At 41.9% G+C, this 13,817-nt stretch overlaps 1 protein-coding gene across 5 annotated transcripts in view; it reads right to left on the bottom strand.

The window, feature by feature from the left end:
• GMPR (guanosine monophosphate reductase) overlaps positions 1–5,122 on the bottom strand; it is a 29,588-nt gene extending 24,466 nt beyond the window's left edge. Inside the window, exon 1 of one of the 5 annotated variants that reach the window (XM_081015310.1) lies at positions 5,102–5,122. Coding sequence is in view for 4 of the 5 variants with exons in the window: in XM_081015306.1 (XP_080871432.1) it covers positions 2,713–2,826 (114 nt within the window). In the remaining variant the exon portion in view is untranslated. Of the gene's footprint in view, positions 1–2,712; positions 2,842–3,388; positions 4,375–4,463; positions 4,590–5,101 lie in introns of those variants that run through there. The other 4 variants (XM_081015307.1, XM_081015308.1, XM_081015306.1 and 1 more) reach the window with 4 other exon arrangements.
• Between the last annotated feature and the right edge of the window lie 8,695 nt (positions 5,123–13,817).

The following is a 13,817-nucleotide window of genomic DNA, read 5'->3' as shown; positions in this document are numbered from 1 at the left end:
GATACCTAGAATTAATACAATAGCCAACCAAATATAAATGGCTGAGTTGAAAAGGTTTAAAATATTTGTTACCCACATATATATACAAGCTCTTGGGTCCCTGCTTTGCAGCATTCTCCCCTTTTAATATCCTCAACATCTAAGACTACAACTCCCATCATCGCTAGCTAAAAGGACCAGTGGTCAGGGATGATGGGAATTGTAGTCCCAAAACATCTGGCGGGCCGAGTTTGGGGATGCCTGAACTAAGAGCAGGATCACACCTGCCTTCCCCACTCTTATCCCATACATCTGAGAGCTAGCTTGTGGACCATGAAGAATCCCCTATGAATTATACAAATAATCAGTAGCTAGTGTTCCTTTTCCCGAGAGAGAAGCAGCATATTAAGAGTTACTCTAATTACCCATAACTTCTGTGGCTAAATTCCCACATTTTCTCTACCTTCTACCGTTGTGAAATTGTTGGCTCCCCTTTATCACATACACAGCCCAACAAGACAATGACAAAAATCCATCAACAGCATACAAATCAATGGCTAACCTGATCCAAAACACCCACCCACCCCACTCACACATGAAAACAAAGATCACCACAGCCAATCACAAACAAACAACCACACCCTAGGCCAACCCCAACCTTTTGCACCACCAAAGGAACACAAGTGAATAGCAGAGAACCTGCACAAGCAACGCTGACACAAAACCCCAAATATATTAAGTATAATAGAAACATCGCCACCTGACCCCACCCCCACTCACCTCCCCCCCACCTCTTTCCCCCTCTTCTTCCTAATGTCTCATCAAATGAAACTGATCTGTAAAAAATGTTACGGGGGGGGGAGAGAGAGAGAGAGAGATTGCACATACTTTTGTAAACCAAGAAAATCTTTAATAAAAATGCATTATAAAAAAAAGAAAGCAACTTGCATGTTACCATAAGCAGTACGGTCAAACTAGGCAGCCAGATATTCCTTAATTTAGAATATTCTCCTTTGTTTCAGAACGGAATGTGGCAAACAAAACAGAAGTCAATCCTAAACAAACATGCCACCCAATTCTATACACAATTACAACCCATAAGTTGGTAGCCAACTAAATCATACTGAGTAGACCCATTAAAATCAATGGACTTGTAGGTCATGACTAACATACACAAATTATTTCAAAAGATCTGCTCTAAGTAAGTCAGCACAGTCCTAACCATGTTTACTCTGAAGAAAATCCTAAATGAAATAGGGCCTAAATTAATAGGGGTTGGATTGAAGCCTTATTCTAAAGTAAATACATACAGACTGAATTCTTACTTGGATGCAATAACCGCTCTACCCATTACACCAAAATAAACAAGCATGTGGCCTTATTTTGCAGGAAAATGCTGTTGGCTCGTTTACTTGTATGATATACGCAGCTGGAAACATTACATATAATACTTTGGGTGTAGATACAAAACACCTGATGGCATGTATATCTTAAAGCAGCCTAAACTTTCTTCCATTGAAATCTATGTTAACGATGGCTACAAAAAGTTGGTTTTAAATTAAAGCTATTTTTCTCATTTAAAAAACAACTGGGTACTTTTATTTAGTCCTTACAGTACCCCATGGAATAGGCAATACAAAAGTGCCACTTATCTTTGGAATGTTGTTCCAAGTTGATAGGTAGATCATACCATGTAGGTCATGGTAAGCCTATTGGGTCAAGAGATATGCAACTCCAAATTCCAGAGGGATTTCCTACAACACTATTCTGGTTACAGAGATACAATGCCTGTAGTGTTTTTTTGAAAATGCCTTTACCAGTAGCAATGGTTGCTGGTCAGAGAACAGATGTCTCTACACAGCCTGCAGTCACAAAGCATTCGTTCCAATATGATGGTGTGAATTATCCAACCACAAACTAGATTGCAGGGATTTTAATAAAGAAAGAAGAAGATTGCTGCTTTTATTGACAGCTGACCAAGCTATTCCCACCCACCCACCTCCAGCAGAAAACCTGAGTACAGTGGTACCTTGGGTTAAGTACTTAAATCGTTCTGGATGTCTGTTCTTAACCTGAAGAACCACTTTAGCTAATGGGGCCTCCTTCTGCCGTCACGCTGCCGGAGCACGATTTCTGTTCTCATCCTGAAGCAAAGTTCTTAACCTGAAGCACTATTTCTGAGTTAGCGGAGTCTGTAACCTGAAGCATATGTAACCCGAGGTACCACTGTATGCGTGTGCATTAAGAAACCTGTTGGATCAGACCAAATGCACATCATCAATTCCTAGCATCCTGCTACCCAAATTGGGCAACTAAACAAGGCAGGCGCACAACAGCTTTCTCTAGCTGTTGCCCCCCAGGGACTGGCATTCAGTGGCACACTCCTTCTGTGAGCATGGAAGTTCCATTTAGCCACCATGGCAAGATCCATGTTGCAGACCTATTCTTCATGGATGTAGTTATTCTTCCCCTCCACCCACCCTTTTCAAAGTCTTTTTTAACATAGGATCTTAAATGTCAATTTATATTTAAAAGTTAATTAACTAAATCTGCTTTAGATGTCGAACATCCCATAAACTGATGCTTTGCAAACACATACATACACAGCTACAGCTAAAAGTTCATGCTAGTTTCAAAAAATAAATAAAAATGGACGCTTTTTTAATTTGGCTGTCAATTTACAAAAACACAAAAGTATCTGCCTTCCCCTCCGTTGTGTATGTGTGTCCTGACCTGCCTTGTCCTCACAAAACAGCTTCTCCCTGATATTACTTTCCCTGGAAACTGCAGGCTTGCGATGCATGGCTTGTAATTTGAGTCATCGCCCCCCCACTCCCGTCCACCCATTAGCCAGCAAATGATGTGTCACGCCGGCAGTTTCTCCGCGCCTCTCTGCAAAACAATTCCGAGCACAGTTCTACACAACTCTAGGTCACCTTCTTCCATCCACTGTATTTTCTTGCAAAGTAACAGCCGCAGCAGGAACAACAACAATAATTAAAAACGTTTTAGGCAAATGCCCCTATCAGGACAGCACAAGCAGTTCTTAGGGGGAAGGGAGGAGCTCACGTTTCACGTTTGCAAGGGCTCTTTTCCTTGCAAGGAGGCAAAAGCTCCTGCAAAGGAGAAACTGGAGAGGGGGGGGAGTGCTGCCTGCCGTGTGATTTTTTCTTAGTACGCAAGAGTCCACCTAACCTCACCCGTGAGGTAACAAATGGGGGGGGGGTCTGGATTGCTTTATTCGGGGCCGCAGCGGGAAAGACAAGAGGCGGGAGAGAAGCAGACAGACAGCGCTCATTAACCCGTTAACTTGGGAAATGCAAAAACCAAGAGAAAAAGAGGTTATCTACCGGAGTTAGATGCGAAGTATTAAGGGGGAAAAAGCATGCTCGTTTGGAAAGGCCCCCACCTCTGCTCTGCTTTTGAGGCTGCTTCGCTTAGGTCTAACCAATACATCTTTAAAGTCCAGTTTGAGATCGGCATCTACTCGGGGCATCTCGCCGGTTCAGCTCGGGTGCAGGAGGGGCGCTCCTCGCCTCAGGCTCTCGGGCTGCAGTTGCTTTGGCTTCTCTTACCTCCCGCGGCGGCGGCGGCGGCTCTCGCTCTCTCTCTTTTTGTTTGTTTTGCTTTGGTTAGGTTTGCTTTGGGTTTTTTGCCGGTCAGCCCGAGTCTGGGGCGGGCAGGACAGAAGCAACCGAAGCTTGTTTTCTTTGCAGGGCGAGTATTTATAGGGAGAGCCGAAGGCGCGCGAGACGGTGCCGGATCCCCATCGCTTCTTTATTAGGAACGGGCTGCTTTTGGAATGTGCACAGGCGGCGCGGGGCAGGTCAGGTGGCCTCGCCGCCCGGCTCCTTTCCCCCCTCGGCTCGCCGGCTGCTCCGTGGCTCTGTGGGTGCCTGCGCGCTGCTACAGCAATGCAGCTCCAGGGGAGGCGAGCCGGAGACGCTGCAGCACTTCCAGGCGCCGGCAGCTGCAGCTTGCAGCAGCAGCAGCACCATTAACGTGATCGATAAGGCCGGGGCCGGGGGAGAAGGGACCTTTCAGGCGAGGGAATCAGGCACCGGGGCAGAAGCGGAGTGGGCGAACGCAGCTCCAAACTGGAGGAGGAGGAGGAGAATTAAGGGCAAGCCAAGGGCAGAGGAAACAGCGCGCGGCCATGTGACCCTCCCCAAATCTTCTGCGTTTATGCACTTGTGCTTCGTCCTCCCTTTCTCTTTTTCCCACCCTCAGCCTGCTCCAGTTTCTTGTGTGTTAGCTCCTTGGGGGGATCCCTCACCCTAATTCCAGCTTTCTTCATTTGCTGCTCTGCCAGTCAGTTATGAAACAGCGTCTCTCTCTCTCTCTCTCTCTCTCATTCATTAAAGAAATAGACCACAGTTGCAGGCAAAACCACAGGCACACTAGTTTCCCCCACCCCAGTATTATCAATTGAGCACGTGAGGAACGTTACACTGACTTAAGACACTGACTCTGTCACCACTCACCAAGCTTCGTGGGCTGTGAGGGTTATTGAGGCCATATTCACTTAAAAACACTATGATAGCACTTTTAGCACTCATGGCTTCCCCCAAGGAATTCTGGGAGCTGTAGTTCATTATAGATGCTGAGCGTTGTCAGGAGGCCCCTGTTGCACTTAACAGAGCTGCAACTCTTGAGTTGCTGTAAAGAGGGATTGATTGTTAAACCCATTTTTCTAAAAAAATAAATAAATATTTAGGGGTACTCTCATTTTCCTGCTCATATTTAAATGCTGCCCCTCAATGAGGCCAAACTTAGATTCACAAAATGTTTAGGGGTATGTGTACCCCCCAGAAAAACCACTCAGAATTGACATTCTGTGGGGAATAGGGACCTCCTTCCAACTCCCAGCACCCTTAACAAACAGCTCTTGTGACTGATCAAAATGATATCATAGTGCTTTAACTGTATGGTGTGAATGGGAACCTGAGTTCTAGTCACTACCATCGCCCTGACAAGAATGCAGAAACACAGATTATTTTCCCTGGTTATTTTGCACATTTGGGAGCTCACACCTACTTCTGTAGTATGTGGAATATGATTAATAACATTTTGCCATATTAATTACATACCAAGGTTTATGTCACTGAAAAGCCTGGCTTACCTAAAGCTAAGAGTTCCAGCAACTTGGGCCCCAAGAAATTATCTGGCCATAGCTGTCAAGTGTCCCTTTTTTGAAAGGATAGTCCCTTATTCTAGCGCCATGTCCCGCTGCTGTCCCTTATTGATAGATGTCCCTTAAATGATGTCCCTAAAATTTCAAAGGAAGCAGCTCCTCTCCCTCCCTCCTTGCTGGCCAGGGAGGAGGGAGGCTCCAACTGTGTTGCTTGGCTGTGTTGCTCACCCAATAAGAAGTCTAAGAACGACTGGGGGTGGAGCTTGCATGCCTTGTGCTGATCAAATCGGCTGCGTTCCCTGGGGACTCGCCTTTGCTCAGCGCTTCCCAGTGGAGAGGTGACGGTGGTTTTCCTTGAGGCTTCGTTTGGCTGCTGCCTGGACTTTCTGCCTTTGGCTCAGAGGGGCTCAGAAGTTGAACATACCTGTGCTGAGTGCTCGGATCGGAATCGGATGGATACGTCATCAACGGCCCACTCACCCTTGCCGGCGAAAAGGTCTGTCTGGAGTGGGGGCACATGGTGGGGGGAAAGGAAAGGAGATCTCGTGGGAGGCGGGCTTTTGAATTTGTTTTGGAGGCTCCTTCGAATGACTTATTGGGGGAAAAGAAAGGAGCTGGTTGACTAAAATGGTGGGTGACTGGCGATCTCGTGGCGAGGGGGGGAGGCTGTGTGTGTGTGGCTAGTTAATGCAAGCTGAGGAGGTTTTTGAATGCTGGACGCCATTTTGTTGCACGTGCTGCTGCAAACTTTGCAGTGCAAAGCCAGGCCGGGGAGCCATCTTAAGTTGAGGCTGCATAGGCCTTGTGGTGCATGTGATTCAGATTCTATTCAGTTGAACCTCTGGTTACAAAGTTGGTTGGACAGTGTTCTCGAAGCTACCAGCATGAGTTTGACCAGACTGCAGGAGGACAGGAAGACTGGAGTGGCTGGAACAGGTGAGGCTGCAGGTCCCTTGTTTTGGCTTCTGGTCCCTTATTTTCAAGGCTGCTGGTCCCTTATTTTCAAATCTGTAAGTTGACAGCTATGTATCTGGCAAAAGTGAATATCGGAAGGAAAACAGTAGGCTGTGTTTCAGGAAGGATCTTTTGAGTTAATGCTGTGTCTCAACCTGTAAAAGCTTTAGTCAGACATGATTTGACTACAACACAGGCAGCTTGGTGTGGCAATTCCATACAACCAGGGCTATTTTCCCAAGGGAAACTTACAGGAACTCTGTTCCGGCACTTCTCAGGTGAGCACCATTGCCATTCTAAGAGAACGAGGGAGGTGTTCATAGTGAATTCTGGCACCTCTTTTTCCAGAAAAATAGCACTGCATACAATACATGCTCTGCTCCTGGGAAAAGATGCAGTTATCTGATTAAGCAGAAATAGAAGCTGCCTTCTTGGACCCCTATTGGTCTCATCTGCTCAATCTACCCAAGCATGTCTTCTCCTGCAGGGGAAGTCCCTAACTCACCAAGGGTTTGAAACCCATTGGCTAGAAAGTGTGAGACATCCAACCTTTGGATGAACCAACTTTCAGCCATGCACTTTTGCTGACTTACACTGAGACATAAAAAAGTTTCACTGGGTTTTTCTATGAAGTTATCTCAAAAACAACAGTATTTTTTCTAATGTCATTGTCTCTTTTAACCCCAGCATGCCTCTGTGTAACCTAATACTTTACAGCAGTGCAAAATTCTAACTTAATAAAGTCTACAAGAATTTCCTCCATTACCATCTGAATAAGTAATTTTTTTGCAAAGAAAGGTATAATGTCCTGCCATCAATTCAGGAACAATATTTTGTCCTTCACACATTTCATAATATCCAATAGTTTTATTGTTTTTATGGCTATGGGGAGCCTGTCTAGCCCTGTTACTGATGGCTGCGGATAGACAAACACTTTTTCAGTAAATGGGCCATTAGTCTACGAGTTCTCCAGTTTTCTTCTGTTGTAGTACATTTAAATGGCCTTAACTAGCTCTTGGTTTATTTTATTGGTTTTTTTCATTACTTATTTTTTATTTGTATGTTTATAAATTGTATATCTTGATTGTATATTAGTTGTATATTTTTATTTGTACTGCTGCAAGCCACCTTGGCTGCTACCACAAAAAGGGGGTATAAGTTTAAGAAATAAAAATAAATGAATATATGAATTTTCTGGAACAAAAAAAAGCAATGAGGTAACTTAAAACTTTATATTCCCACCTCCAACTTCAAAGTTATAGGGGGTGTTGCTAAACTTTCTTCCCAACCTACAATATGATTTGCATAAATGGCAAATAATTTACATAATATGCCAAATAGGTCACTTGAATATTGGGAACTGCAGTATGGCAACCCTAACAACAAGTACATTGTGCACTAAGAACTAAATTCCAGAAGGATAATCTTCCAGAAATGTAAAGCTCAGGAGCTGAATCCTAGGGGAAATTTTGTAGAAAGTTAGGGTTTTCCTTCCCACTTCCGCTATAGCAATAAAACCTTTGTTGGTTGTAGTAATTCTCAACCAGAAATCTAGAATAAAGACAGTTTTTGAAAGGGGGTAAAAGCTAGTACAAATAGTTCTACATCTAAAAGGTCCACTGTCCAGACCTACATAAAGGAAAAGTCACTTGTGAGAGCTGAGAACAGGGCAAGGAGGCCAAAAAAGTCCTGCACCACCACCACTTTGATCTTACATAACTCAATTTTCTTAGTAAACAAATCCAATAAATTGATGCAGTGCAAAACAAAGGTCAGGGGGATAGTCTACTCACATGCCTCTCATTGCTGCTTTTCCATTTTCTGCTAACTTGCATTATGCATTTTTTTAAAAAAAGGATAAAAGAGGCCAGAATGTGATGCCTTTTGGTTCCTTCAAAGACAGTGTAAAGATGCCATGTACTTTCCATCATGGAAAATGGCAAGGCTCCTAGCCGGGAAGCAGAGCAAGACTCCCCTTTGCAGACATAGAGAGCTGAAGATAAATGATAAGCCGTTGATTTTCTGTAGTCATGCCCTGTACTGGCATTATCTGTCCCTTCCTTTGTAGGCACAACCCTATTTTGTCAGCAACTTGTGGCATTGTCCTGATAATTTGAGCACGTTATTTTTAGTTCAACTTCTTGAACTATCCATTATGCTTTAATTATGAGTTTTACAGAGTTGAAGATGAAGAATCCTGATGCAATCTAATGTCTAGCTGCCTTTATTTTTTATTCAATATTACGGCACTGTTCTTGTGAACAACAATTTTGCTGTATCTTCCACAAGTTGTTTATGTGCTGTGGGTTATATCCAACTATGTTCAGAGCAAACTCATTGAAATTAATTGGCATGTTTAACCATGACCATTAATTTTTACATATCTACTTTCAGTAGAACTTTGTTGGATAATGCTATATTTTTAACCATTTTATATGATTTCAGCTTTTCGGTTTTGTAGGAAAACGACCCCTTTCCCTAATCAAAAGTGATTTAACACAGAAGAATGAACAACAACAACATCGAGATAGAAGCTTAAAAGTACCCAATTCACAATAGCATCCCTTAGGAATGATGGTGTAAATATTTTGGGTTCCCTAAGTGGCTATAGGGTAGAATTTGTCAGCATCATAGAGAACCAAGTAACAGCTGTCTGATGAGACAAACAGTTTTCTTTTTTTGGGAGGGGGAGAAATAACATCAAAATGACCTTTGGAAAGGGACACAATGTACATTATATTTATATACTAATGCCAGTCGCCCCAAGGCCAAGATGACAGAACTAGAATGTGGAGTACTGAAACAGAGCACAGATTAAGAGAACAGTCCTATGCACAAGAAACCGGCATAAAGCAAGCTGGTGTAAAATTACACCAGATCCAAACTCCAGAACATGTCATCTTTGCAACTCCTTGACATGGAAACCACCTACCAAGAGTACCTCCACCTTGTTGGGATTTAGTTTCAGTTTACTGGCCCTCATTTAGTCTGTTACTGCCTCCAAAAACCAGTTCAGCATTCGCACAGCACAAATGGAATGGAAAGATAGAGCTGGGTCATGGGTGTCATCCACATACTGATGAAACTGTGCTCCAAAACCTCTGATGACATCTCTCAGCAGTTTCATATAGTACATATATTATTTTCTAGAGTGCTGTTGTGGCACAACCTCATGGCCTTCACAATGGAATTCCAGGTGAATTCATGCCCACCTAGGGATGGTTGTGGGCAGCATTCCTGCATTGCAGGGGGTTGGACTAAATGACCCTTGGGATCCCTTCCAACTCTTCAATTCTATGATTCTGTGATTCGCTACAGCTCTGTACTTGGTTTTACAGGCTACCGTTTGAGTGATCAACAAAATATTCCTCTACATGCCCAATAGCACCATCTGCTGGTATGAGGCATGACAAATGAAATTACCATTAATTAAGACGTAATTATGTGTGAGCAAATTGATTCCATGCCATAAATTTGGCTCTATCTGCTGATATGCCATAGATACATTTATCTATTTCCATATCTAAATCTAAGAGGGCCCTTCAGCAGCAGTAGTAGAGCAACACTGATTGTGCCCATTATTGGAGAAATCCAGGGACTGATTATTTCGATTACATAGGTAGAACTGTTGAATGGATGAGTAGGATACAAATTCTAGCTTTTGAGCTCCTTCTTGTATCGTGCTTCCTGATGTTCAAGGTGTTACAGAAGGTGCTTAAGGCTGCGATCCTAAGCCCACTTACCTGGGAGTAAGTCCCATTGAATTTAACAGGATTTCCGAGTGATTGTGCTGTTAGTGGGATTGGGGGTATGTTTAAAATTTCATTTTTACCATCATATTTTTGTGACATTGGTAAGAATGTTTGTTATGCTGCAGCAGAGGCATGCTGAAACTTAAGTAGAAATAATGATCCACAGTAACAGAGAGCTCTGTTGGAATTATCTGCACTAAAATGTCAATACAATGCTCCCTATACATTGTTAGTGATTTTATTTGACTGTATCAGCTAAGAGTGGGATTTAAACTCTTAAATGGGCTTTGGGTACCAGGAAGGCGCTCTGTTTCCTGGGTTATCAGTAGGATGCAATGTTTGTTATACCACTACTGTTTCTGCAACTCAATAGTCAGCCTCTTAGACGATTAATGGGTTCAATAAACAAACTTATGTGCCTGCCTGTTATTGATTTTGTGGTAGCAACATGGTTACAAACACTGCCATCAGTTTTAAAAGCACAATTAATGGACTTTAAAAGGTGTGCTTGTACTTCTTAAAATTTTATAGTATATACTGTAGGTCCCTGTGCTTTACATTATTGTAACAATCTCGGGGATAACCAATGTGGTGCCCTCCAGATGTTGCCCTACAACTCCCATACTCCTGACCATTGGCCATGTTGACTAGGGCAGGTGGGAATTGCAGTGCAACATCTGGAGAGCACAAAATTGGCTACCCACTTTATTTTATCAAAGAGAACAAGGGTAGTCAACATGGTGCACTCTTACATTATGGACTATGATCAATGGTGGCGGTGATGGAAATTGTAATGCATAACATCTGGAGGAGACCACACTGGCTATGGCTAAGAGAGACACTAGAAAATATAGCTTGTGGTTCTTTTTTCCTGGTAAAGTGATTATTTTAATTACTCCCCTGCCCCTTCTATTTCTGGATCCAAGCCTTATCTGTTCTAAAGCAATGCTATTCTAATGTTAAACCATCTTCCTATCTCACTCCACAGGTGGCTACATTTAAGTGAAATCCGATGTAATGTTTGAAAACCACACACAGAAAGGGCTTTGGGACAGTGAGGGATGAGAAGGGTGATTCATGTGCTTTTCTCGGGACACACAGTAATAATAAGACCTGCTTTAATCTCGGGCACCACAGATTAATTTGTCAAAAATCTCCATAACAAAACAAGCCTTTGCTCCAGGCAGAGTTATTATCATTGCTACATTAGTTTGACTTTATAATGAAAACCGCGGTGCTCAGTGCAACTGACTCTTGTACCTTCTACTCATAATTCTCAGCTGCCTCTGATAATATTTTATTCCCATTATCTGAATAAAGTCTTGCACACAATGTTAAAGAGCTGTACTGAGAAATTAGGTGCATTGTTGATGGCAATTCCATATTTTTTTTGTTATGGTGTGATGAACAGGTAGACATGATTTAGGGAGAAAATAGCATTGCAGGCCACATTGGCCCACCTGTTGGGTTAGTTAAGATTGGCTTGTGGGATGGAGGTTCCCCACCCTTGCTATGGATAGACCATGAGCTGTAACCAAAGTTTGTTCTTTATTTACTTCCTGTGCTTGTTTGGAGGAGACAAAACATGAACCTGGATTCAGATGACTTGCTAAGCAAAATCATGGTTTAGCCCTGAATAGCAGAATCCACACAAAGCCGTATTTTGGTTTAGTGTCACATGCAAACAGAGCCAGGGTTATCTTTTGCAGCTACATTACTCTTGTTACCCCTGGAGGTGGATCCCTGCAAACATAGCTAACAGTGTAATGAACATGTGCAGATGGCTGCCCATACAACCAAAAAATGTGTGTGTATTCATTCTGACCAGATAAGTTACCGTTTCAATCACTTAACACAGGTGTTACAACATTACGGGAACTGTGAAGCAGGTAAGATAGGTAATGGCTTCACAGAGCTCACTGGTACAACCAATGCTTGCAAGCCAAAGGTTCCAGTTTCAATCTGGTGCCTTCCATGTAGGGCTGGAAAAGACTCTTCCTCAAATTCTGGACAGCATCTGCCAGTCAGAGTTGACAATATTGAGTTAGGTGGAACAATGGACTGACAGTTTCTTACTTCCAGGTCTTCTGCTGCTTTGGAGGTTGGATGCCGTCATAAATGATAGAGTAGAGTAATTTCTATCAAATATTCATTAGCTGTACAATTTATTTGGATTCATGAATAAACCACTCCTGTAATGTTTCAGTTTTAGTTACTTGTTTTTGCATTGGCTTTAAATGAAATGTTTTATTAGTTGTGCTAAAGTCTGTAATAAACCATCAGTAATATTTATTTTGAACTCTTTTCAATGTAAATAATGTAGGTATCTTGCACCAAGTCAATAAATACATGCATAGCAACATAGAAGGGCAGCTGTACTGACTATTTTAGAGCAAGGCAGCTTACACCGAAAATGTTGAATTAGATAAATAATGTAATAAAAACAGCATCGGATAAAATTATGTACAGCAATACCATAAGTCCTTGAAAGAAATTATACTTCTTTTTAATTTGGGCAGGTATTCATGGACTGGGATTAGATTGACCCAAGAAGTTTTTCTATATTATTTGCATTTTCCTATAGAATGTATTTTACCTGCTTAAGTGCTTAGGAAATTGTGGGAAATAAATGCTGATATATGTCACAGCTGTTTTACCACTCTGTTATTCTTTTACAGGAATTACAGAGAATTTGGGTACTTCAATAAATGAGCCAGCAGAGGGCAGATTTACATCTACTGTTGAATTGAGCATGCACTGAGCATTCTGGCTTTTAAGAAAGTAGAATTATTACTGCTCAACATTAAACAATGCCCATCTGAAGGTTACATGTATTATTGTGTGTTTCTCAACTGAAATATTTGCTTTTAATTGCCAAATAAGTATAGTGCAGCTGCTTGTTTCTTTGTTTAAATGATAATTTCCCATCTTTTTAACACATAGGAACATATTTCCACAAAATATGCCCCTACATTTTTTGGAGTTAATTTGCCTAATTCTGCCCTCCCCATCTTAATATATTCAGTTCTGTAGTATCCAATGAATTGCCCTCTGGTATAGATTAATGAAATTGCCCTAATATTTTTAATAGTTCTTCAAACACAGTAATACATTTTAACTTACCTGATTAAAATTTGCCTTTAAAGAGACTTAACTTTGTATTGTTTGAAACAAAAGAGTCTTGCGAACAAATTGATGATAGCGTTCAATTTTTTCAGCAATTGCCTTTAAACTTTGCAATCTTCTCCCAGTTCTGTCATGACTGTTATTTTCACTGAGGACCCCTCAGAATACCCAGATCAACCGTCTGAAAATTGTTGGAGTGTGGGAAAATTCTACAGTTGTAACACTCAAGATACAAATCAACCCAACTTAAGAAAATTAAAGTGGGGGAAGGGAAACAATTAAGCTGTACAATTAGATTCTGGATGTCCATTGTGATAACCTGAAAAGTTAAACAAAACCACATTCTACCTTGGATCAAAAAGGTGTCTTAGTGTGTGAAATATTTTAGAAGGGGCTTGGAGAACTGGAAACAGATATTGTACTAAGAAAGGTACAAGGCTAAGAAAGCCTTGTATATTTTCTGTCAAGCACACACAGTTTATTCAGAAAGATATCTCCTTGACAGGCTATCTGCATACGATGGTTCCCAAGAAATGTACAAGCTGGCAAGGATACCGCATGACATTTGAGAAGCGTAAAGCACAAAAGAACAACAAACAACAGAAGCTTGAAAGTGATCTAGAGAAAAATATTCAAAACCTGTCTGACTGCAGCAGGCTACTCTTAAGTACCAGCCTTGATACCAGATGCTAGAAAGGTAAAGGGCCATTCATAACATGCCAGAGCTGCTAAATAAACCCTTAGTAATGAGGCTTGTGGAGAGGGTCCAATACACAACACAATACTCTGAAGTGCTCCAGTGAGAAAAAGGCTTGAAATAAGGCTGAATGATCTTGAGAACAAGAGCGACAGAATGTCTCCAATGAGCCAAA

This window comes from Podarcis pityusensis, assembly GCF_964106645.2.
Source record: "Podarcis pityusensis genome assembly, chromosome: 7".
NCBI lineage: Eukaryota > Metazoa > Chordata > Lepidosauria > Squamata > Lacertidae > Podarcis > Podarcis pityusensis.
This window is presented reverse-complemented; position numbering and strand designations above follow the sequence as displayed.